The sequence below is a fragment of the Aspergillus chevalieri genome, chromosome 4 (assembly GCF_016861735.1).
Source record: "Aspergillus chevalieri M1 DNA, chromosome 4, nearly complete sequence".
Classification (NCBI taxonomy): Eukaryota; Fungi; Ascomycota; class Eurotiomycetes; order Eurotiales; family Aspergillaceae; genus Aspergillus; species Aspergillus chevalieri.
Genome location: NC_057365.1, coordinates 1,681,406 through 1,701,737, shown reverse-complemented (window position 1 = coordinate 1,701,737; position 20,332 = coordinate 1,681,406). Strand labels below are relative to the sequence as shown.

Here is a 20,332-nt window from a genome sequence, read left to right as displayed (position 1 = left end):
TGATGCGCCCTCTTTCCCGTTTGGGTTGCAGTGCATTGTATTGATGAAACTCAGCTTTAAAGAAATGGTGAGCGCAAGTAGTCCTCGTCACTAAATTCACTGATATCATTCTCTTCGTCATCCTCACCAGACCATTCATCCTCCACATCTTCCTCAGTTTCATCAGCCTCGTTAGCATCATAATCAAAGCCATATGCTTTCAAAGGCTGAAACAATGCACTGCATCTCTTCTCGTGCTTTCCCAACATAGAGCTATCATATTCTTCATCCATCGTAGACTGCTTCAGCGTTCGCTTCAAGTCGGCTATGTCCTTGCTATAGCACTCCTCATCAAATTAAACTACATAATCATCTTTTCTACTCGCGCGACCCGAAAAAGGACCCCGACCGACCTGTAACCACGCCTTGTTTTCGCAATTGTTTGACTCCTATAGTAATCCAGGGCTCAAATATGGTCAAGAGTTATTTCCTAGGTTGATCGTCGTATTTTCAAGCCCCAATATGTGTCTTTTCTTCAACGGCATAGTGTTATAAGTAGACGTCGTTATTGTTAATAGTCCGTCTTCCGCAGAAATACGCTTTTGAAGCACCGCCCACCCCATTTACTTAAACAGCCATCGTCAGCTATGGAGTGAAAAGAACCTACAAATACTGGCCAGAGGACAATGAACTGGGCAAAAAAAAAAAAAAGAACATTACCTCAATTACAAATGATGATGACGACAGTGAAATCAAACATACCTTCAAGGCAGCCAGAGTGAGTAGCCAACCAGCCAGGCATGTAAGCATCTTGCTAACACCATGTGCAGCTTATGCCAGCGGATGCCCAGGGATTGCTGGATGGGAGTCTTTGACCATATGGAAGCAGACGAAATCGTGACTATGTTGTCTGCATCTGGGGATCTCATCGCATCTGTTCGGCCTTCGATGTATAGCACTATCGCATGGGGGTGGAACACTGTGCCCCAAGCACGCATTCTGCGCTTACTGCGGGCTGTTCTACAGTGCCCTGAACTGGCCTCAAATATCCAGCACGTCTCGATCTTGTCATCTTCGCAATATGTGCTCACCGAAGAATGGAAAAACGACCCACGAGATGGCCAGGATGGGCCACTTTGGAATCAAAATCTTGAGAGTTTCAGCGACGTCGTGGAGCAGTCTGAATCAATTGTTGACAAAGCTCAGCTCCCAGAGATTTTGAAATGGAATGGAGCGCTCCAGAAAGGCAATTCCTATGCATACGTGACCATTCTCCTCTCCCAATTACACAACCTTAAATCTCTTCGGCTGGACTACTCCTTTGTCTGGAAATCAGGGTTTCCTGGATTGATGATGAAGCACGCGTTATTTTCCACACCAAATACCGTACTATCATCTTTTAACTCTCTTACGGCTATTGACTATGGTAGTAATGTACCCCTGTCTGAGGAGTTTGACCCCATCTTTAATATTTTCGATGAATTGAATGGCTACCCTCCTTGTGATCATAACCAATTCATGGCCTGGTTCCATCTGCCTTCCATTCAATCCATATCCATTTGGCTACGGAGCTTTCAAGACGTTATTACTGGTGAGGACCAGGAGTCATCGCTCGAGCTACTATCAAAGAAGAAGATGTGCCATCTTTGCTGTCCCAGATGACTACCTTGACGTCTCTGCACTTGGGAATGGCATATCGATGGCACAGTGAATTTGCCTTGGCATCATGCTCGAACATCCTGGAGGGCTTGGAGTCCATCAGTGACACTCTAGAAAAGCTCTCCCTGGGGGTGGAATACTACCCATTCAGCAAAGGGTACTATGATTTTGGAACCGATGAGGATGAACAGGCATGAATAGAATTTGACGGATTTCTGAAGCAATTCCCCCGGCTGCGATCTGCAGAAGTACCCATCACTTTACTTGTGGGATTGGGTCCAGATGAATCAGATGAAATTGGCGACCGTCTACCGGATACCCTCGAGGAATTATGTCTGCAGTGGGATTATTCGGAGATTAATGGGTTTTGGGAATTCGAGTCACAATTACATGATTGCGTCCGGTATCTGCTGGACGATCAACGGACTCATTCGCCGCACCTTAAACGAGTCACCATCCGGCAATGCATGCTGCACCCCATTGACAGGGAAACCTTTGCCAAAGAGCGCGCAGAATTGAAAGAGATGTGTACAGAGGCCGGAATTGACCTGGAAGTGGTGTTTGACTATCTGTCTCCGGGGCTATGGACACAAAATAATACGTGATGTGAATAGATATAGTACAACATAAGTATAGTACCAATGCAGCCGGATTCTGTGCCAGATTTTGTGCTCAAGTTTTAGTGCTCATGGACAATCTAAGGGATATCGTAGCAATAATGAACAATGCAGGAACGCGCATCAATTCCCCTGATTGCGGTGACGATCAGGCCAGGGTCGCTGTTCAAGGCGTTTTTCGCTATTCTTGACAGTTTATTTTCATTTTATTCAGTTCAGCCTAATATAATATTATTTCGCGTTGTCATTGGGCTCTGTTTACCATATAAGCTTTCTCTGTTGGCTGCGTCTCTAAATGCGAGCTCATGCGGATTCGGCGTTTTTCCTTTCTTCAGGGCACCTTGTCCTGCAGCTACGATAAAAGCTAGGCGGACCTGTCTGCCTCGCTGGCCCCCAAGAGTTTTTTTGTTACAGTCCTGAAGAAAACAGCCTGACGGTGCGCTTGGAATCGATTGTATAATAACGGCAAGGAGCATAAATAGGAGGGACATCTCGAGGAATGTAAATCATACAATCCAATCCACAGTCAATCAATCAATTAATCCATTGAGCTTGACAAGTTCTTTGCTGAGCTATCTAGTGTGCGCGAAGGGGGTTCCTGCCCTATATCCAAACAGATCAAAGTAATCAAACATTCAATACAGGTCATTTACTCTCTCGTTCCGTGACATCTGTAAGCAACATTGAGGGCATACCAATTCTCGCATCGACGGTGACCACCCGTCATCGGAAGTGAAAGAAGATATGGCCATTACCCCGTGATTTCGGAACTACATAGACGTCTGCATCACAGTACATGCTACATTCATAAGCCATTGTGAATAGTCCCTGCTTGCGTTTGCGCTTTTGTTGATTCTTCGCTTTTGGACTTCCTGACTGACGGGGATTCTTTGCAGCCCCAAGTTTGCAGGCATTTTTGCTAATTTGCAAAGAGAAGAATGAGTATCCTTCCTGGTTCCGGATAGATTTGGGTATGTTTATATTCCTTGAGTCGCGGATCAACTGGCCTCAGGAGATTTATTTTATTTTCCAAGGCGCCACATTTTTAGACCACGTTTCTATGTTCTCGCCGTTTCATCTGCTGCCAACCACACACCACGGTTATACTTGTTTCCTGTTAAGTAAACTTGAGGCCATAATGGGCTAATTAAGCAATAGGCCAATTCTTACAACCCTGTTCAAATACACACCTCTGTTGCCATCTCTCACATGACATGGGAACACTCTTTCTGTACAGCAGGCTGTCTTGTGCACCGGGGTAAGATAGAGTAACCTTATAGTATGGTCTCGGTTACAAATGTCTACCAAGGAAACGGGCGACTTTATGGGAAAACTTAGCTTCATTCCTAAGAATCCCTCATTATTCTTTTTTCAACATCCAGTTGCGACACCATTTGGTAGCGGACCTCTTCAGTATCGCAGACCCACACATTAGCTTTAGGAACCTTCTTGGTGGAGATCCACCATTTCGAGGTGGAGACTACTTGTGCCTCCACTTTTCACTCGCCGCTTTCGCTGTGGGTGCGCCACAGCGATAGGATTTTCACACCGATAGAATAAAAATAGGGTCCTACTAGTGCCACACCCCCCTTCGTTCCTGCCACACCCTTTTCCCGCTAATGCCACACCCTCTTTCCAAAAACGGCATAATATATAAGTCATGTGCTATAAATTCCCATTTTCGTACTAGTGCTAGGGTAAGATTATAGGGTTCAGTGTCAAAGCAGTAAACAAAGAATCGCGTATAGCCATTGTGATAGCCAAACCAGGGCCAGTATGACCTTCAATCTTGTCAGTTATGAAAGCTCTGATGACGGCGACAATCATGAGCCATCAGAATCCACCATCATCATCCCCGGCGAACTGCATACCCAGATTCCACCTCCACCTGTTAATGAGACTTTTCCTTCCCGAGACGCTGCAATGAGATTCCTTAATGACTTCACTAGCTGTCATGGATACTCCCTGACAACTAAGAACTCAAAGAAGCGCAAGTCAGACAATGTTTTACACCGTGTATATCTGCAATGCAGTCGTGGAGGGGAGTACAGGTCTCGGATTGATGAAGATCATCGGGTTCGAAAAGGGCAGACAAAGTTAGCAGGCTGTCCATTCAGACTTGTCTTATGGCTTGGACAAGATGATGAATGGCACCTTGATTTGACAGATTCACGGCATAATCATCATCCCTCACCTCCCTCTACCCATCCAACACTTCGCCGTCAGGAGATGGAGGAAAAAGGCTCTCAGGTTGAGGCTCAACTTAAAGCAGGCATGAATACTGGCCAAATCCTCTCTGCCATATACAATGAGGACGATTCATCTGCAATTAAACCACGGGACATCTACAACAAACGCCAGAAAATACACCATGAGCTTCTTGATGGGAAAACACCAGTCCAAGCACTGCTTGATACAGTCCCAAATAATGGGGATTGGTTCGTCCATTATCAGACAAATGATTTTCATGTCTTGACTGCAGTATTCTGCACACACAAGACATCTTTAGAGCTTCTTCAACGGTATCCAAGTGTTCTCTTCATGGACTGCACATATCGAACAAACAAGTACAAGATGCCACTGCTTGATATTGTAGGGTCCACTGCATGCAATAAGACTTTTTTTGCTGGCTTTGGTTTCATTGCAAATGAGAAAGAAGAGAGTTATGAGTTCCTCTTGGGTTGTCTGCTTGCTCTCATGGAGAAAACAGGCATCCGCCATCCAATGACCATTTTGACAGACAAGGAACTAAATCTGATGCAAGCAATCCAAAAGGTCTTCCCCTTGGCAAGAAATGTGATATGTGTTTGGCATATCCATCAAAATATCTTAACAAAAGTCCGGCCTATCATGGCTAGTGAAGTATTGCATTCTGTCTTTGGTAATGACACTGCAGAGGCCCGAAAGAAGAATGCAGAATACAAGGAACACATTGACAAAATGTGGAGAAATTTTCAGAAGACTTTCAGTAAAATAGTCCATGCAAAGACTGAAGAGGAGAAGGATGATGCAATGGCTGCATTCAAGGTAGAGTACAGTGATGAGATCTGGCAGCCTGCTCTCCAGTATATTGATGATGAGTGGCTGAATGATGACACTGCTCAATACTTCCTATTTTGCTATCTCCAGGACTGCATGCACTTTGGTCAACTCACAACTTCACGCAATGAATCAGCCCATTGGATGTTGAAGCGGGATTTGCAGGTATCCACAAATGATCTCCTTGAGACTTGGGTGTCATTTGACCGCACAATCCGTCGACAGCATACAACTATGACCCAAATTCATGAGGATGACAAGGTTAACCGACCCCTGCAGTTTGTGAGAGACCCATTGTTTTGAGTTGTCCTGAATGACGTCTCATCCTATGCCTTGGGTGAAGTCTTGGGCATAAAAAACCGTTTCCTTGGCCCCAGAGCAATTCCTTTTGATCTGGACTGCACTGGTCATACTAGACGAAATACAGGTTTGCCATGCATTCATGTAATCAAGGAGTGTGTTGAAAACAATGAGCCCTTGCAACTTTGTCATTTCTATTCTCACTGGCGGCTCCGTGATTCAGAGGAGTATCAGCCAATCAATCCTTGCTTATTGGTGCTTAATCCAGCAGTTTGTCGAACTTGTGGCAGACCAAGAGGTGCATCAAATCTCCCAACAGCCTCTCAAGCATCATCTACTGAGACTGGTGAATTAACACAGGCAGAGCCTGATCGATCAACACAGAGAGAGCCCTCACAGCATGAGTATGTCCTTGCTGATGAGAATTTGAACCTGAGATGCGAACATGGACGTGGACGTGGGCGTGGTCGTGGACGTGGACGTGGACATGGTCGTGGTTGTGGGCGTGGAGTACAAGGAGGACAAGGATGAGGAGTACAAGGAGAGCCGTGAAGAAGTCAACTTATTGGGAGAGAAGTCGCTTGATAATGGAGTGTATGAAAGGGTCACAGGGGAAGGAGTAGAGCAGTAATATGACTGTTAGTGTGATACTCAATACTCATATTGTAACGAGTATTCAAATCTGAATTGTGCTTCTCATAAGCTGGAAAACCAGGCAATTAAAGCATTTAGGTGACTGAGAAAATAGCGTTGAGTAGATGTATTAATATGTCTATCTAATATGTGCCGTCGGAGATGTCACATCAAGAGGCTTTCATAACACGTGACTTATATTATGCCGTTTTTGGAAAGAGGGTGTGGCAGGAACGAAGGGGGGTGTGGTATCATCCAAGGGGGGTGTGGCACTAGTAGGACCCTAAAAATATCATATAGTTACCCTTATTTAGATGTCTAATAGCACATGTTATATTCATCGATTTCTGTTTAAAATACTATCTATAGTTTCTTGGTCGGCGTTTTCATCAATTCCCATCATCCATAGCTCCAATCGGTCATATTTGGGGTGGGTGGTGGCCAAAGAAGTCCTAGTAGACCGTTGAAGTCGCTGCTCCTCCTTCTTTTCTTCTGCCTTCTTTCGGGCACCAATTCGCCTGTTGGCATCCTGCACTGATAGTACACCAAATTGGCTAAGCCCAGAAACTAGTCGACGAGATTTTGGCTTAGACTGGTGTGCTGCAGCCTTGAGATATCGGTTCAACTCCATGGCTGTTTGATCACTGGATTCCGCCTGAGTTAGATCAACTCCGGGGTCAGCTCGTTTTTGAAAGTATCATCGCGGAAGGCCAGTGACACAATTTGAGCGATTGGACAGTATGCCAATTGATAATCTCCATGCACGAAGAACTTCGTCCTTCGTCCCAGCAATGTCAGTAGACATTGGAGTTTGCCAATGAAATCAGGAAAACTTACCTGTCAGCACCCTCTGGCCGGCCCTTAAGATTACAAAATTCAATGATGGCACAGAGAACATCCCGACCACCATCTGGGTCTCTGAGGTAAAAGAGCTCGATATCACTGTAACATATAGTATTGGGAAGGTCGTCGGACGAAATCTGTTGAGGAAGGTCACTCTTAAATGAATCACCCCGCTTGCGCTTTCTTGGACCGAGCGAAAACGAGCCATCTTGCGATGCATTGGGATTGTTTGTAGCATCTCGCTGCGGAAGTAGCACGCCTGGTCGAGCCCCTGTGATGGAAGACCAAAGCATGATCACAGCTTGCTGGATGATCATGCTCCCATGGCGGAAGAAAGAAGAATGGACCCAGTGATGGCGTAAATGGACGCAGAAATCATCTATGTCCAGCGTGCTTTTCTTTTTTGCGCACCTACTGATCTTGCGCTCTGCCGGAAAAACTTGTTCAAGGTACTGTTGTCTATTGAGTATCCAGGTGTAAGAATGGAACAGGAAGCTTCAACATACTCGTCGCATCTGCTCATGATGATTTACAGGCCGGCGGGCAAACAAACCAAAGTATTGGCACAAGCGCCGCCAATATTCATCATAGGTCTGAAGTCTTTTCTCGCACGAGATCCTTGACATCCAGTCAAGAAAGTTCATATAGATGGCTTTATCTTCTGAGAGTAGATATTCCACGTAGTCCTCGTTCAAATGTGCACAATATCTGCAGGCCGTTAGTTTTTATTGAAACGTCCTCTGGTCCACCGTGAGAGTGAAGGGATGACGTGCCTTCACCAGTACCGTTGTTAACTGCAAGACCTTCAAGTGTCTTGGGCTTGTAGTTAGGGGGGAGCCATCTCAGATTTCGGAAATGCTCAAGTCTGGACCGAGTTTCCTCGCGCAGGATAGGATCGGTCCAGTACTGGTGCTCGTCGGGGTTCGCAGGAGGAAGAGGAGGCGGCGTCATTGAGACGAACAGATATAATATGAATGAAGAAAAAGGAGTTTTGAAGGCAGTGCTCGCAACAGTTGAGGCTGGGTTGGGAAGGGGAGTTCGTCAAGAGGCGTGACGGGAGGCGGAGAGATGGCCAGAAAAAGGAGACAAGGGGAAGAGAGAAAGTGACATTTTATACGGTCGCCCGGGGAAGCCCGTAGGAATCAGAGAGCAACTGTATTTGGCAGTGAGGGAAGCCATTTTCGGCGGCGATTCGATCATGAGTCGAAGAGGTTCGCAGGGTAAGCCAACAGCACGGAGGTGCTACGAAGAAAAAAGGGCTTGGGCGGGTGCAGAATAGTGGCCAGATCGAATCGTTAAAGCAGCAACAGGTCGCTGAAACGCCGCGTGGAAATGACGCCGTAAACGGCTTCACTGGCGGTCATTTTCGGCGTCGATTTCATAGTACTCACATTCTAGTTGTAAAAGTACTCATTACGCAGTCCTAGTAGTTAAGCGGCGGTGTTCAGAAGACGTTTTAGAAAATAAACCGGAACATATAGAGACGTATATACTTCGTACATCGAAATATATTCAACTATATACCGAAGAAAGTAAGATTCGGCCAGCCAAATTCACCAGAGTCGTGGTATCATAACGCTAATAATCAAAATGTTGAAGAGGGTTGAAGATGGCACCATCCGGATGTTCTATACAACTGTCCCGCAAACCGGGCCTTATCAAGGAGGCCTAAGCGTTCGAACGTAATCGTATATTCGTCAAAGTATGTACTTAGAGTCCGCATTACTGAGCAGCAGCAGAAAGCTCTGCCTCATAGTCACAGATAGCCTGGACCTTAGCAGCAGAGGAACTCTTCGGGTCAAAGCGGTAGGTAAGCCATTCGGAAGCCAGCTTCTTCGCCAACTCGACACCGATAACCCGCTGACCGAAGCAGAGCACCTGAGCGTCGTTGCTCAGGATAGACCGCTCGACGGAGAACGAATCGTGGGCAGTCACGGCACGGATACCGGGAACCTTGTTTGCGGAGATGGCAACACCCAGACCGGTTCCGCAGATGAAGAGACCACGGTCCGCTTTGCCTTCGCGGATAAGTTTGGCGCCGGCGACGGCGGGGTGTGGGTAGGCGGTTTTGTCGGAGGTCGAGTCGACACCAACGTCGATTATGGAGGCGACGAGGGGATTCTTTTCGAAGGCGGCCTTAAGGGTTTCTTTGTAGGGTTGGCCGGCTTCATCGCAGGCGAAGACGATGCGGAGGGGTTGGAGGTCGGACATTTTGTATAGATATGAAATGAGGTTAAGATAGGGTGGGCAATCAGTACAAAAAAAGTGGACTGTGCGGAAGCAAAAGTGGATAGACCGGAAGTAAAATCCAAAAAAGATCAGAGGGGATAAGAGAGGATTTGGATAGTGAAGAAGAGGAGCGCAGGGGGGAGGGGGGGGGGAATTGACGGCCCTTAAATAGCTGAGCTTGAGCAAGTTCACCCCTCCTGAATCTCATTGTTCTTGTCTCATCTTCCCTCCCTTTCGCTTTGGAACCACCAAACCTGATGCCAAACAACAAAGAGTTGCATATACAAGTATGGAATGTCCGATGTTCGATGATTACCGGTTTGGGCCATAGCCCCGCCGTGGCGTCATGTACGAGGGGGCAGTGGCCAGTTATAATGCAATTAGGAGGCATGGTTCGGTAGTATATACTAGGGTGGGGACTCGCTAATACCGGGTCGTAATGAGTGACTGCACTAACCGTTTCGGGTCGATTGCAGTTCTACGGAATCTCGGGATACTCAATGCAGTACTCCTGGGATGTACTACTATGTATCACTATGGGGTAGTAGCATGTACCAGCAGTAGATCAAAATGGTCATGTGCAAACGGCTTCCCTATTTAGTATTGAAAGCACTACTAAATTTGGACTGTAGGTGTACGGAGTGGCATCCAATGTTATGCTCGAAGGACAAACAACGATCCTACCATGTACAGTGGACTGACTGTGATTATTCCCGCACCGCAAAGAAAAACCGGATTGATATCATCACGGCATCCAACCCAGCCTATAATTACGACCCCAATATAGTTAGTTGCCCGTTCAACTGTGCTTTGCGTACGAAACACACTCTTTAGGGTAAAGTGCAGTCGCCATTTGTATTATTCCGTCTCCTCCACCGTCTCTCATTGGTGGCCGGCCTACTCTCGAACGGCCGATATGGAAAAGCTTCAAATTCAAGGAATGGAATCGAATCTTTCGAGCGGACAAGAAGAGGAGAGGGGATTCTATGAGGGCTAGACTCCGGTGTGCTGAGGCACACAGCATCTTGCCTCCTCAGGGTTATCAGGGGTCTACGCGGCAATCATTGTAGGGATCGCATCAGATGGTTTCGTAGAAGAAGAGTACCTATAGCATCGTAGTTGCCTGTTTGGGTTCGGATCCTGTGTGTTCCGATTATGACATCAGATCATGGCCCAGGGCAGGGTACGGGGCACAAATATACCCAAGGGAGCCTAGCCCTTGGCTAGAGTAAGAACAGAATGACAGGGTTCCCGTCAAAATGCTGCACAATGGCTTTGTGCATCCCACTCTGTATACATGCTTCGTGTCTCTAAAAGTCACGGGATCCCACGCTCACGTGCTGCACGATAGGCCAAGTATACGCATACGATGTGGCAGATTTACATAGCGAACAGAATCTATACTCATTTCTACTAACCCTCTACTCTGTGCCATCTACAATATACACTGATCTATATGGTCTATATGGTCTATACTGGCACCAAAATGCCTCCAACACTCCCCAACACCCTCCTTATCATCTCCCTCAAGATGTACTTCGCCCCCTCCCGCACCCTCTCCTACCTCCGCGGCCTCCTCGAACTCAACGCCAACTCCAACAATCCAAACAAGAAAGACCTCCTCCTAGCCCTCATCCCCGACTTCCTAACCATCCACCCCTGCGCCGAGATCCTCCGCGAAGCCAACGCCACAGACTCCTTCCTCCTCGGCGCCCAGGACTGCTTCTGGGAAGCCCTCGGCCCTTACACCGGCGAAGTCTCCCCGCTAGCCCTCCGCGATCTAGGCGTGTCAATCGTCGAGCTTGGACATGCGGAACGCCGCGCCATCTTCCACGAGACGGACGACGAGGTCGCGAAGAAGGCGAAGGCCGCTTGCGAGTATGGACTTATCCCGCTGGTTTGCGTGGGGGAGATTACGGCACCCGCGGGAGACCAGGCGAAAGCGATTGCGCGGGCTATCGAGGAAGTTGCTGTGCAGATAAGGCCAGTCCTCGGTGCTATACCCGCCGATGCGCCGGTGATTTTTGCCTACGAACCGGTTTGGGCGATTGGAAAACCCGTGCCTGCGGGTGTTGACCATGTGTCTGCTGTGGTTGAGGGCATTCGCGATGTGGTTCGGGAGTCTGGGGGTAGTGGTAGGCAAGGAGAGGTGCGAGTGCTGTATGGGGGAAGCGCGGGCCCCGGATTGTGGGGAGCGGGCGGTCTGGGGAAGTCAGTTGATGGGATGTTTCTGGGTAGATTTGCGCATGAGATTGACGGCGTGCGGAAGGTGGTTCAAGAGGTGGAGGAGACTCCGCAGTAGTGTAGTGGCTTTCACGGATTACTGTTTATAGATGATGGTCCCATGTTGTCATGTCGGTGTAAATGGTATCGGATGCGTTACGATGGATTTACAATGGATTTACTGGTACATACTACATTCCCCAGATATATTCTCCATAATAATGGTCCAGATCGATCCACCTGCTCGGGTTCACCTATTTGGGGCTAGTTTAAGCTTTATTTCCATGTCAGATGAGCTTGCAGATTTTTATTTCTTTCATTTCTTTCATTTCTTTTTTTGTTTTCCTTTTGTTTCTGCTTTACTCGGACGAGAGAGCACTACAGCTATAGCCCTCGACGTAGCAGCGGTGAACTGAATGAAACAGCTGGCAACACTGATTGATCAATCACTTCTGCTGTCTCAACTCCTGCTTTACACGAGTCACCGTGCCTATCCCCCCATACGTGACCCCCGTGTACATCATCGCCACAGAAGCCCCTGCATCTAAGGCCGCCTGCGCTTGGGCTCCATTCGTGATACCCCCAGACGCGAATATCGTCTTGCGACCATACTTGTGCACAGGCTCGGCGGCTCCCACCGCCGGCACATTCTCGCGGTCTGGCTCCGCTTCCTTAGCTGTAGCCGTTTGCTCTTGCATGCGCTTCTCCAGCTCCGGCATGTTGGGCTTATCCAGGAGCGCCCGGTATCGTGCAACCAGCGCAACCGTGCGGTCAGCCAGTTGGGGACCGGAGTAGCCACCCGTTTCCTTAACTATGGGTTGTTCATCCTCTGGCAATATGCTTCCCTTAGGAAGCGGTGCCGGTCGCCGGTTGGTTGTGTTACCCACGATCACTCCGTCAACACCGGACCCCCACACAGCGTCACAGATGCCAGACACTTGTTCGTCTGCGTCCTCATCGGGGCTGACCTTGACCATCACGAAGGGCTTGGTCTTACGTTCCACGCCCTTGGCTGCGCCAACCACGGCACTCAAGATGGCCGTCAGAGGAGCCGTCGCCTGAAGGTCACGGAGACCAGGGGTGTTGGGGCTCGACACGTTCACCACCAGAATATCGGCGTATTTGGCCAAACGGTCAACGCAGTATACATAATCCCGCTTAATGGCTTCAATATCTGAGTCCGGCGTAGCCTTGTTCTTGGCCACTTGCACCGCGAGCAGCTTGCCGGAAACCAGACTGCCTGGCGGGACGTTCGCTTCGCCATTCAACACACGCTCCTGAGCCAATTCGTGTTCCCCGAAGCCCTGCGCATATGCAAAGTCACGCAAACGCTCCTGCAAAACTTCCGCCATGTGATCCGCGCCCTTCGAGTTCAGACCGTACCGGTTGATGATTGCATGTTGCGATGGGAGTCGGAACACACGAGGGCGCGGGTTGCCTTCTTGCGGTAACGGAGTCGTGCCGCCAACTTCGACGATTGCAGGTCCGATATCGAAAAGCGCGTCTGGGATATCCGCGTGCTTATCGAGACCGCCGGAGATACCAATCGGGTTGGAGAGAGTATATCCGAAGACCTAAACAAGAAACCTCCTGAGCATTCATGTCCTAGGCTTCATATGTTTGGAAACAAACCTCTGTCGCCAATGCGCCATCACCATCCGGGTCTCCACGCTCCCGAGGGTGAAGACCAAATCGGTGGAGCTGTTTCAATGCCTCCACAGTGAAATGATGCGCCTCTTCCGCATCAGGGTACAACAGCCGGATCAAGGGAGGCACCGCATATCGGTGAATGCTAGCCCTGGTGTCCGATCCGTAGACAAGACCAACCAATAGAGCCAAAGCTAGCGACGTACAGAAGAACTTCTTAGACCGACGACCTCCCTTCTTGGGAGCAACCGGGGCTGGTGCCTCTTTCGGGGCGTCCTTAATCTCCTTTGTAGCCTCCTTAGCAGTCTCAGCGGTCTCTTTAACGGCTTCCTTCGCCTTCTCGGCCGTCTCTGGTTTTGGTTCCGATGAGTAGCATCTCAGCGAGCTTTGTAGTTGCACAGCAGCGCGACTATAGCAGATCAGAGACCGTTGGGCGAGCGGAAGAGCGCGAGCCCTTAAGCCCGCAGACCGGAAAGCAAGGGTAGCAGAGCTTGCGACCATTATGAATAACACGAGCGCTAATCTTAAGTAGAAACCATTGGCTGACAAACAATGCGTAATAAATATCTGAGAAACTGTTAGTCTCTGTAGAATAGACAATTAGGCTCCATAGATGCATGACATAGCCATCCCATGCTTGTACCCTAGCCGGGGAAGCATAGTAAACGGAGGAGGCTCAGGAGACTCACAATTGCAATATATTCCACCAATCTAAGCAATCTAAGCGAAGCAAGGAAGAGCAGCAAGCATCCCCCGCGTCAATGTGTGCAGTATGAAGTCGCAAGAGGGAGAGAAATCAATCCCGATGCGATTTTATTCCGCTTCCGACTGTTTTTCTCTCTTGCGTCAAGCCCGCGGGCGGTCGGAAATTTAGGTAGGCAGAACTATTCCGGGCGGTGTGCGGTATACATCCACACCGGATATCTTGTCCTTCAATTTATTTTGTACACATGACATGTGGTTAATGTTGAAGCAGCAAAGTATATATATTGAAATGTTATTTCCATGACACCAGACGCCAATGATTTTCTGCCCTTAACCCGGCGCCAATAGACTGACTCCACGACTATTTGCAGCAGCATGAGGTCTCGCTTGACAAGTTCTAATCTGATTATGTGATGATCTGTCAAAAATGATGAGATACATGGGTATGTGCTCCAAAATAGCAATTAGCTTTGACATAAATGCAACCCGACCAACGCCAAAACGTAGAGAAAAGACAAAGTAAAGCCGGAGCATCTACTCCTCGTCTGCTTCCTCAGCCCTAGGTTGATGGTCAGGACTTGGTTCCCTTTCCCTTGATGCTTCCCTTTCTTTCTCATCCCCCTCGGCGTTCTCCTGGAGAGCTTCTTGCTCGTCATCCGTATCAGCCGGGGGAGGAGGCATGGAATCAGCAAACTTGGGGTCAATGGCTGCGCGGTGCAAAGCGCGCTTATAGACTTCCGCTTCATCTGGGTCGCGGACAACCACTTGAAGCTGATCGACCTGGTCTTCCTTCGTCTTCGGCTTTGTAGGGGCCAATCCTGCTTGCGCAATGGTACGCGCGCGCTCGGGCTTAAGACGGGTCTTGCCCAGGATCGGGTAGTAGTAGGCAGCCTTCTGCTTGGAACGCGCATCCGACACCTGCGCTGGATCGAATATGGTCAGAGCGACATCCCTTTGCTTCTGGTCGTTGCTTAGCGTCTGTGCACTGGTGGCATATGTGCGAGAGCGGTCGAAACGGTGGAACTTGGTGTCATCAGGCCCGTCGTGGGTGTATAGCTCAGGGCTGTCACGGTTCGGATTCGAGATATCGAGACTTGATTTGACATTCTGTGTTGCTTCTTTCTTCTCGGGCAAGAAAAGATCGTAATCCCACGGAATTGGACCCGGATCGGGGTAAAGGTTAGGGTTCGTCTTGTGCAGGGCCACTTTAGTAGCATGCTCCTGGCAAACACGCTCTTCAGGAGCAGATGGAAGGAGAATAGCAACGTCCATGGCCTTATTGCGCTTCCCTGAAACGCCTTGTACAGGCGCCTTGTCGAACTTGAACTGAACAAAGCCACCAGGGTCTGGGAAGCCTTGTAAATCAGGCATGATGGGATAGAAACCAACGGGCTTGAGCTTCGGATTATCCGGGTGAACAGGGGCTGCCCATGCATCGTGTTCTGCCTTCGTAGCTGTATGGCCCTTGATTTTGCTCGCGGTCTCCTCGCCAGTATGTTTGCTTTCCGGATAGGCAATGTCGAATCCCTTCTGGATATAGCGCTTGATGTAGTTCGGGTCGTCTTGGTTCTTGTATTTGTCTTCACGAGGCTTCACTCTTGTTGGAGTAGGTCTGGAGCCACCATCAGGGGCACGTAAACCAGCTGAGATGTACTGAGTCCGCCGCAGGAAACTGACATTCGTGTTCTTCGGCGCCGGATTCTTGAGTTGATCCAAACTCATGAGAAGGGGGAGATCGGCTGGGTCAAGAGGTTGCGGGTTTTCGGGGGCCATGATAGCTATACACCATGTTAGCAAACACACGAGTGAACACGTAGAGACAGACTTGCTGCTTACCACTTTCATCACCCAAATGAAGACCTGGGATACCGACAAGATCAATTGGCATTCCACCTTCCGCATCGACATCGATATTCGGCTCTTCGCGTCTAGCCAGGTTCGACGTAAAGCCCGGCGTCAGAAACCGTTCGAGCCCCTCATGCGGGATCTCTAGGAACTTTGGGGGCATGTCCGGAGGAGGAAGGTCATTTCGGTAGCGCGTCGACGCAATGTACTCTTGGTGGTAGCCACCAGAGGAGCCATTTTTGGACTTCGACATCTTAACGTTGTCGTCCGGTGTGAACTTCAGATGGTGAAAGACGCTTCAATGAGCGGTGCTCAGCGGAAATCCAGACTTGAGTCGAGCCAGCTAGCCGCGACTGGGATTTTATGCAGTCCTTGCACTCCTGTCCTTGGCACAGGTATTATCAGAGAAAATATGAGCGATTGAATACAAAGAGGTTCTCTGTTGCGCGAGCGCCTCGGAGAGAAGACTGGACTTGATATTCTGCCATAAGTTACCGCCTAAAATTGGTGAATCGAGAGGCCGGAGAATGTATTTTCCCCGGGTTCGCCGATATCAGTGTTTGCAAAGCATCAAGTGAACTGCATTGTTTTGTTACAGAAAAGCTAACTAACATCAATACTGTATACCAATAACAGAAACCAGTTCTCCATAATTAGACAGACCCAAACTTAATAAGAGACGAAACATGAATCACCAAGCCCACATGCATTTGTAGGCCATTAGTCTGTGACCCAGGCGATCATACTCCAACTGACCAATCCAGCTATCATTTGTTTGGTTGAGTTTTCCAAACACACTGGCACCCTTCCAGACAACGACTTGCGGATCGAGCTCTCTTGGAGGGGTGCCAATCATGATCTCCTTGGCAAACCCAGGCCGAAGGTTCTTCAGTCGTTCTTCAAGGAATGGATGGAAACCATCAATCAGACTGCCACCACCCACAATCATGATACCTCCCATGAATTCTCGCATTTTACGCTCCTCTCCACGAGTGGCATGTGCAATGGAGGTAAGAATTGCATCGTCCAAGGAAAGAATCGGGATAATATCGTCTCTTTCTTCGACAGTTGGAGCACGAGATGTTGCGCCCTGTCCACCCACGGCTGGAGTGCTGGTTCCGCCTCCGTGTGGAATACTTGTCGCCTCCGGAGCAGGAGAGCCAGCAACAGATGACCGAGGCGTAGCTTCGGTATCTTGGACCCGGCCTAGGGCATTTGTATGATGTGGGCGGCTTGGAGTTGATTGGACGTCTAATGTTTTTGATGCGTTCTCTCCATTCACATGTCCATTGGCAGCTGGTGGAGCAAGAGCACTTAAAATCTCGGATTGAGCCGCTGACACCGGATCATTCGGCTGACCGTCGTAAATGTCCACCGAGCGCTCAATAAGTTTCCTCCGTCCCTTGAGCTTATGTGAATTGTCAAAGGTATTCGTCTGGAAGAGGCCCATTGGGGCCAGATGCCCTTCATCGTACGCCTTGAATGTGTACTTTCGTGTGTCTTGTCCAGAGACACGAAGATGGAAATCATGAAGTTGTACCGAGACGTTGGCTTCGTTCATAGTACAGATATTCTTCTTCAGCTCTTCAGCTAGCAGGAAGTCGTACCTACGCCACAAGTTGATCTCAGCATAGGGGAAATGATCGTACAGCATCATCTTGATAAAAGCTTCGGTAACATCGGCACCACCGTATTTCAGGTTGACGCGCGAGTTCTCGACACACATGCCTTCCTCCACGCAGCATATCGATGTCTTCTGCGCACCAATGTCTACCACACAGGCGGATGTGAATCCAGCCCCGAAGGTAGCTGCCAGGCTTTCTTGGATAAAGCAGACGCGGGCAAATGCAAACTCCCTCATCAACAGCTCGAGGACCTGAGTCACGTAGGACTTCTCATACAGATCCGGGATCACGAAGACGCATGAATACTGCGGCCATTCTTTCTTGCTTGTAAGACCAAGCTGGTTCTTTATCGCCTCTTCGAGGATGAGCGAAATGTCCAGAAACAAAACTCTTTTGCTGTCGTAGTCCTTCTCATTGCACCACCCATGTCGCATTGGCCAGTAGAGCTTATAGCGAGGGTTCGATAGATCCGGTATTCTTAATGCCTCTTGGCCGGTGATATACTCCGGTGCAGGGTTATTGATTTCCGTCCACTCGATACGCATCGGGTCATTGTGTTCCGAAATCGTCTCAGGTACCGTACGACGGTTGTAATTGACAACCATTTCCTTCGAATTGGGCAGGGTCCGGCGTTTGTTCTGTCGCATGTGGACTTTCAGGTCGGCCGCCATCGTCGAATATTGCGAAGAAAACTACGACGAAGATCGCGGTCAGTAAGTGCAAACCTAGCACTAGCCTCCAAAGGCAAAACAAACCTCTTGACCGAACATCTTTTCTGGTTCCAGTTCAGAGCCGTCCTCCGCTTTCAACCTCTTCGGATTTGGTTCTTCCTGGTCTTCAGATTCGCAGGTAGCAGACTTCCTCGCGATGACCATGGGAATCGTCTTTGGTAAAGCATCACTAGCCAAGCCGATCCGTAAGTTCTGACTGCCAAGATGCATGACAATGACCTTGGAGCCAGCTGTTTCTGGTGCCTCCTCAGTTCCATCTTCCATGTTCGTGTCGCCATCCATATCCGCGTCTTCTGCATCATGCCCCTTCATCGCAAGCGCGCGGTCCCGGTCTTTGGCCGTTTTGGCCATGCGATTTCGATTCTCTTCATTCTGTAGTCTAAATGCGAGATACTGGTCATCTCTCTTGAGGTAGTCGCTAGAGCAGAGAACTAAGAGTCAGCACGAGAACGTCGTGATAGCGATACTGGCCATAGGTTTAGGCACATACGTATAGTAATTCTTCTGATTAATTGGAGGTATCACAGGCCAGGTCGATAATTCCATGTTATTGTCGGTCCGCTCAAGGCCTATCACAAGTTTCAGGAACGCATCAGTCCCTGTATCTCAACTCCACATAACTTCCGGGGCCAGGCTAGATCCTTACCTTCATCCCGAAGGAGAGCCTTTCCAGACTTTTTACCGACCATTGTGCTCTTTCTTCCGGACAAAACGTTGGATGACTCCAGAATAATCTGGCGAAAATGGGGCAGATCGCAAGGCGTAACGGAAGGAGGGAGACGATATTAGTGTGATTCTTCAGATAACCAACGTCATGAGTATACGCAATAATAGTTGAGCAGAATGAATTATTTTGCAATGAATGGGATGAGAGGAGCGCGTAGTGATGGTGGACAATTGGGAGATGGATGGGAGAGTTAACAGAGAAAGAAGCGCGTCTTTCCGCAGGGTCATTCCATTATTATGTGTTCCATTCTCTTTCCTCACTCTCCCATCGGTTTTCCCTTCCATCCCAAACGGCAAGCTTGGACCAGGGCCCCCGATCGCCGCCGCCCGCAAAAATAACAGCGCCACTAGGCAGTGTTTAGTCAGCTCCATGATCTCGTGTGCCTACAGTTGGTTATGTTGATTCCTCTCTATCCAGCATCATCTGTTTCATTCTACATCCGACCTATAACTATTCGAAATCCCTTCTTACCGAGGGCAATTGCGAACGCGCTCTCTCCCTCCTACAGCTCAATCCATCACCGCTTTCCTTGACATCTCCGCAACCACCTGTCACTAGAGACCGACCCCGATCGCGAGTCCGATTTCTGCTATTCACTCCTTTCTCCTTTTCCTCATTACCAACCGGATACAGAAATATGGGCGCCTCTCTATCAAGAATATGGAACTTGCTCTGGTCGAAGAAGGAAATTCGGATTCTAATTCTGGGACTCGTACGTTGAATGGCAGGTCGACATGAAGTAGACGATTACCGTGCTGATCAATTTGCCTCGATGATATAGGATAATGCTGGAAAGACGACACTTCTTTATCGCTTAAAGGTATGGTGATTGATGAGGGATCTTATTGCCGAGGAATCATGTACTGATTTCTCAATTTGGACAGATTGGCGAAGTTGTAACGACCATACCTACCATTGGATTCAATGTTGAATCGGTGACATATCGGAATCTGAATTTCAATGTTTGGGTACGTCATTTACCCTGCAGGATATCAAGGCTTGACTATGGAAAGTGGAAGCGCCAGCGATGGCTGCTAACACGGTGTCTTTCAATTGCAGGATCTTGGGGGCCAAACATCGATTCGTCCGTACTGGCGATGCTACTATGCCAACACTGCAGCTGTTATCTTCGTTATCGATTCGACGGATATTGAACGGCTGGGAACTGCGGCTGATGAACTTGCTGCTATGCTGAACGAAGAGGAACTTCGCGATGCAAACCTATTGGTATTTGCCAACAAGCAAGACCAACCGGGTGCCAAGGGCGCTGGCGAGATCTCAGAAGCCTTGAAGCTTGGGGAGCTGCGAGACAGGAACTGGAGCATTGTGGCTTGCTCTGCTATTGACGGCAAAGGTCTCGACGAAGGCATGGATTGGCTGGTGGTAAGTTCCCTTTTTGATTTATAGGAGGCAACTCATCAGGTTGCTGACCATCGCCTGTGCACATAGCAAACCATTCAGTCGGAGAACGCATAAACGCCGGCGTCTTTGCGTCATGATATAGATTCTCTTCTTCGATATACTCATCCC

The 20,332-nt window shown here is 48.8% G+C and overlaps 12 protein-coding genes across 12 annotated transcripts; 5 read left to right on the top strand and 7 right to left on the bottom strand.

Moving 5' to 3' along the window:
* Nucleotides 1-56: 56 nt before the first annotated feature.
* ACHE_40620S (uncharacterized protein) lies at nucleotides 57-272 on the bottom strand (the record flags this gene model as incomplete). The annotated part of the gene is made up of 1 exon (XM_043278838.1): nucleotides 57-272. The coding sequence occupies one exon, from the start codon at nucleotides 270-272 to the stop codon at nucleotides 57-59; it is 216 nt and encodes a 71-aa protein (XP_043136578.1).
* Nucleotides 273-716: 444 nt separating this feature from the next.
* ACHE_40619A (uncharacterized protein) lies at nucleotides 717-1,641 on the top strand (the record flags this gene model as incomplete). Its single annotated transcript, XM_043278837.1, has 2 exons — nucleotides 717-757; nucleotides 810-1,641. The coding sequence occupies 2 exons, from the start codon at nucleotides 717-719 to the stop codon at nucleotides 1,639-1,641; spliced, it is 873 nt and encodes a 290-aa protein (XP_043136577.1).
* Nucleotides 1,642-5,195: 3,554 nt separating this feature from the next.
* Nucleotides 5,196-5,597, top strand: ACHE_40618A (uncharacterized protein; the record flags this gene model as incomplete). The annotated part of the gene is made up of 1 exon (XM_043278836.1): nucleotides 5,196-5,597. The coding sequence occupies one exon, from the start codon at nucleotides 5,196-5,198 to the stop codon at nucleotides 5,595-5,597; it is 402 nt and encodes a 133-aa protein (XP_043136576.1).
* A 442-nt stretch (nucleotides 5,598-6,039) lies between these two features.
* ACHE_40617A (uncharacterized protein) lies at nucleotides 6,040-6,225 on the top strand (the record flags this gene model as incomplete). The annotated part of the gene is made up of 1 exon (XM_043278835.1): nucleotides 6,040-6,225. One exon carries the CDS (start codon nucleotides 6,040-6,042, stop codon nucleotides 6,223-6,225), a length of 186 nt encoding a protein of 61 aa, XP_043136575.1.
* A 339-nt stretch (nucleotides 6,226-6,564) lies between these two features.
* On the bottom strand, nucleotides 6,565-6,858 carry ACHE_40616S (uncharacterized protein; the record flags this gene model as incomplete). Its single annotated transcript, XM_043278834.1, has 1 exon — nucleotides 6,565-6,858. One exon carries the CDS (start codon nucleotides 6,856-6,858, stop codon nucleotides 6,565-6,567), a length of 294 nt encoding a protein of 97 aa, XP_043136574.1.
* Nucleotides 6,859-6,887: 29 nt separating this feature from the next.
* Nucleotides 6,888-8,021, bottom strand: ACHE_40615S (uncharacterized protein; the record flags this gene model as incomplete). Its single annotated transcript, XM_043278833.1, has 4 exons — nucleotides 6,888-7,005; nucleotides 7,065-7,522; nucleotides 7,577-7,778; nucleotides 7,840-8,021. 4 exons carry the CDS (start codon nucleotides 8,019-8,021, stop codon nucleotides 6,888-6,890), a joined length of 960 nt encoding a protein of 319 aa, XP_043136573.1.
* Nucleotides 8,022-8,792: 771 nt separating this feature from the next.
* Nucleotides 8,793-9,281, bottom strand: ACHE_40614S (RpiB/LacA/LacB family sugar-phosphate isomerase; the record flags this gene model as incomplete). Its single annotated transcript, XM_043278832.1, has 1 exon — nucleotides 8,793-9,281. The coding sequence occupies one exon, from the start codon at nucleotides 9,279-9,281 to the stop codon at nucleotides 8,793-8,795; it is 489 nt and encodes a 162-aa protein (XP_043136572.1).
* A 1,504-nt stretch (nucleotides 9,282-10,785) lies between these two features.
* Nucleotides 10,786-11,601, top strand: ACHE_40613A (triose-phosphate isomerase; the record flags this gene model as incomplete). The annotated part of the gene is made up of 1 exon (XM_043278831.1): nucleotides 10,786-11,601. The coding sequence occupies one exon, from the start codon at nucleotides 10,786-10,788 to the stop codon at nucleotides 11,599-11,601; it is 816 nt and encodes a 271-aa protein (XP_043136571.1).
* A 367-nt stretch (nucleotides 11,602-11,968) lies between these two features.
* Nucleotides 11,969-13,670, bottom strand: URA9 (dihydroorotate dehydrogenase 2; the record flags this gene model as incomplete). The annotated part of the gene is made up of 2 exons (XM_043278829.1): nucleotides 11,969-13,096; nucleotides 13,155-13,670. 2 exons carry the CDS (start codon nucleotides 13,668-13,670, stop codon nucleotides 11,969-11,971), a joined length of 1,644 nt encoding a protein of 547 aa, XP_043136570.1.
* Nucleotides 13,671-14,408: 738 nt separating this feature from the next.
* On the bottom strand, nucleotides 14,409-15,972 carry ACHE_40611S (uncharacterized protein; the record flags this gene model as incomplete). Its single annotated transcript, XM_043278828.1, has 2 exons — nucleotides 14,409-15,652; nucleotides 15,711-15,972. The coding sequence occupies 2 exons, from the start codon at nucleotides 15,970-15,972 to the stop codon at nucleotides 14,409-14,411; spliced, it is 1,506 nt and encodes a 501-aa protein (XP_043136569.1).
* Nucleotides 15,973-16,410: 438 nt separating this feature from the next.
* Nucleotides 16,411-18,764, bottom strand: ARP8 (putative chromatin remodeling complex subunit (Arp8); the record flags this gene model as incomplete). Its single annotated transcript, XM_043278827.1, has 4 exons — nucleotides 16,411-18,036; nucleotides 18,100-18,493; nucleotides 18,566-18,644; nucleotides 18,722-18,764. The coding sequence occupies 4 exons, from the start codon at nucleotides 18,762-18,764 to the stop codon at nucleotides 16,411-16,413; spliced, it is 2,142 nt and encodes a 713-aa protein (XP_043136568.1).
* A 675-nt stretch (nucleotides 18,765-19,439) lies between these two features.
* ARL1 (ADP-ribosylation factor family protein) lies at nucleotides 19,440-20,278 on the top strand (the record flags this gene model as incomplete). The annotated part of the gene is made up of 5 exons (XM_043278826.1): nucleotides 19,440-19,514; nucleotides 19,584-19,622; nucleotides 19,687-19,770; nucleotides 19,862-20,185; nucleotides 20,252-20,278. 5 exons carry the CDS (start codon nucleotides 19,440-19,442, stop codon nucleotides 20,276-20,278), a joined length of 549 nt encoding a protein of 182 aa, XP_043136567.1.
* Nucleotides 20,279-20,332: the final 54 nt, after the last annotated feature.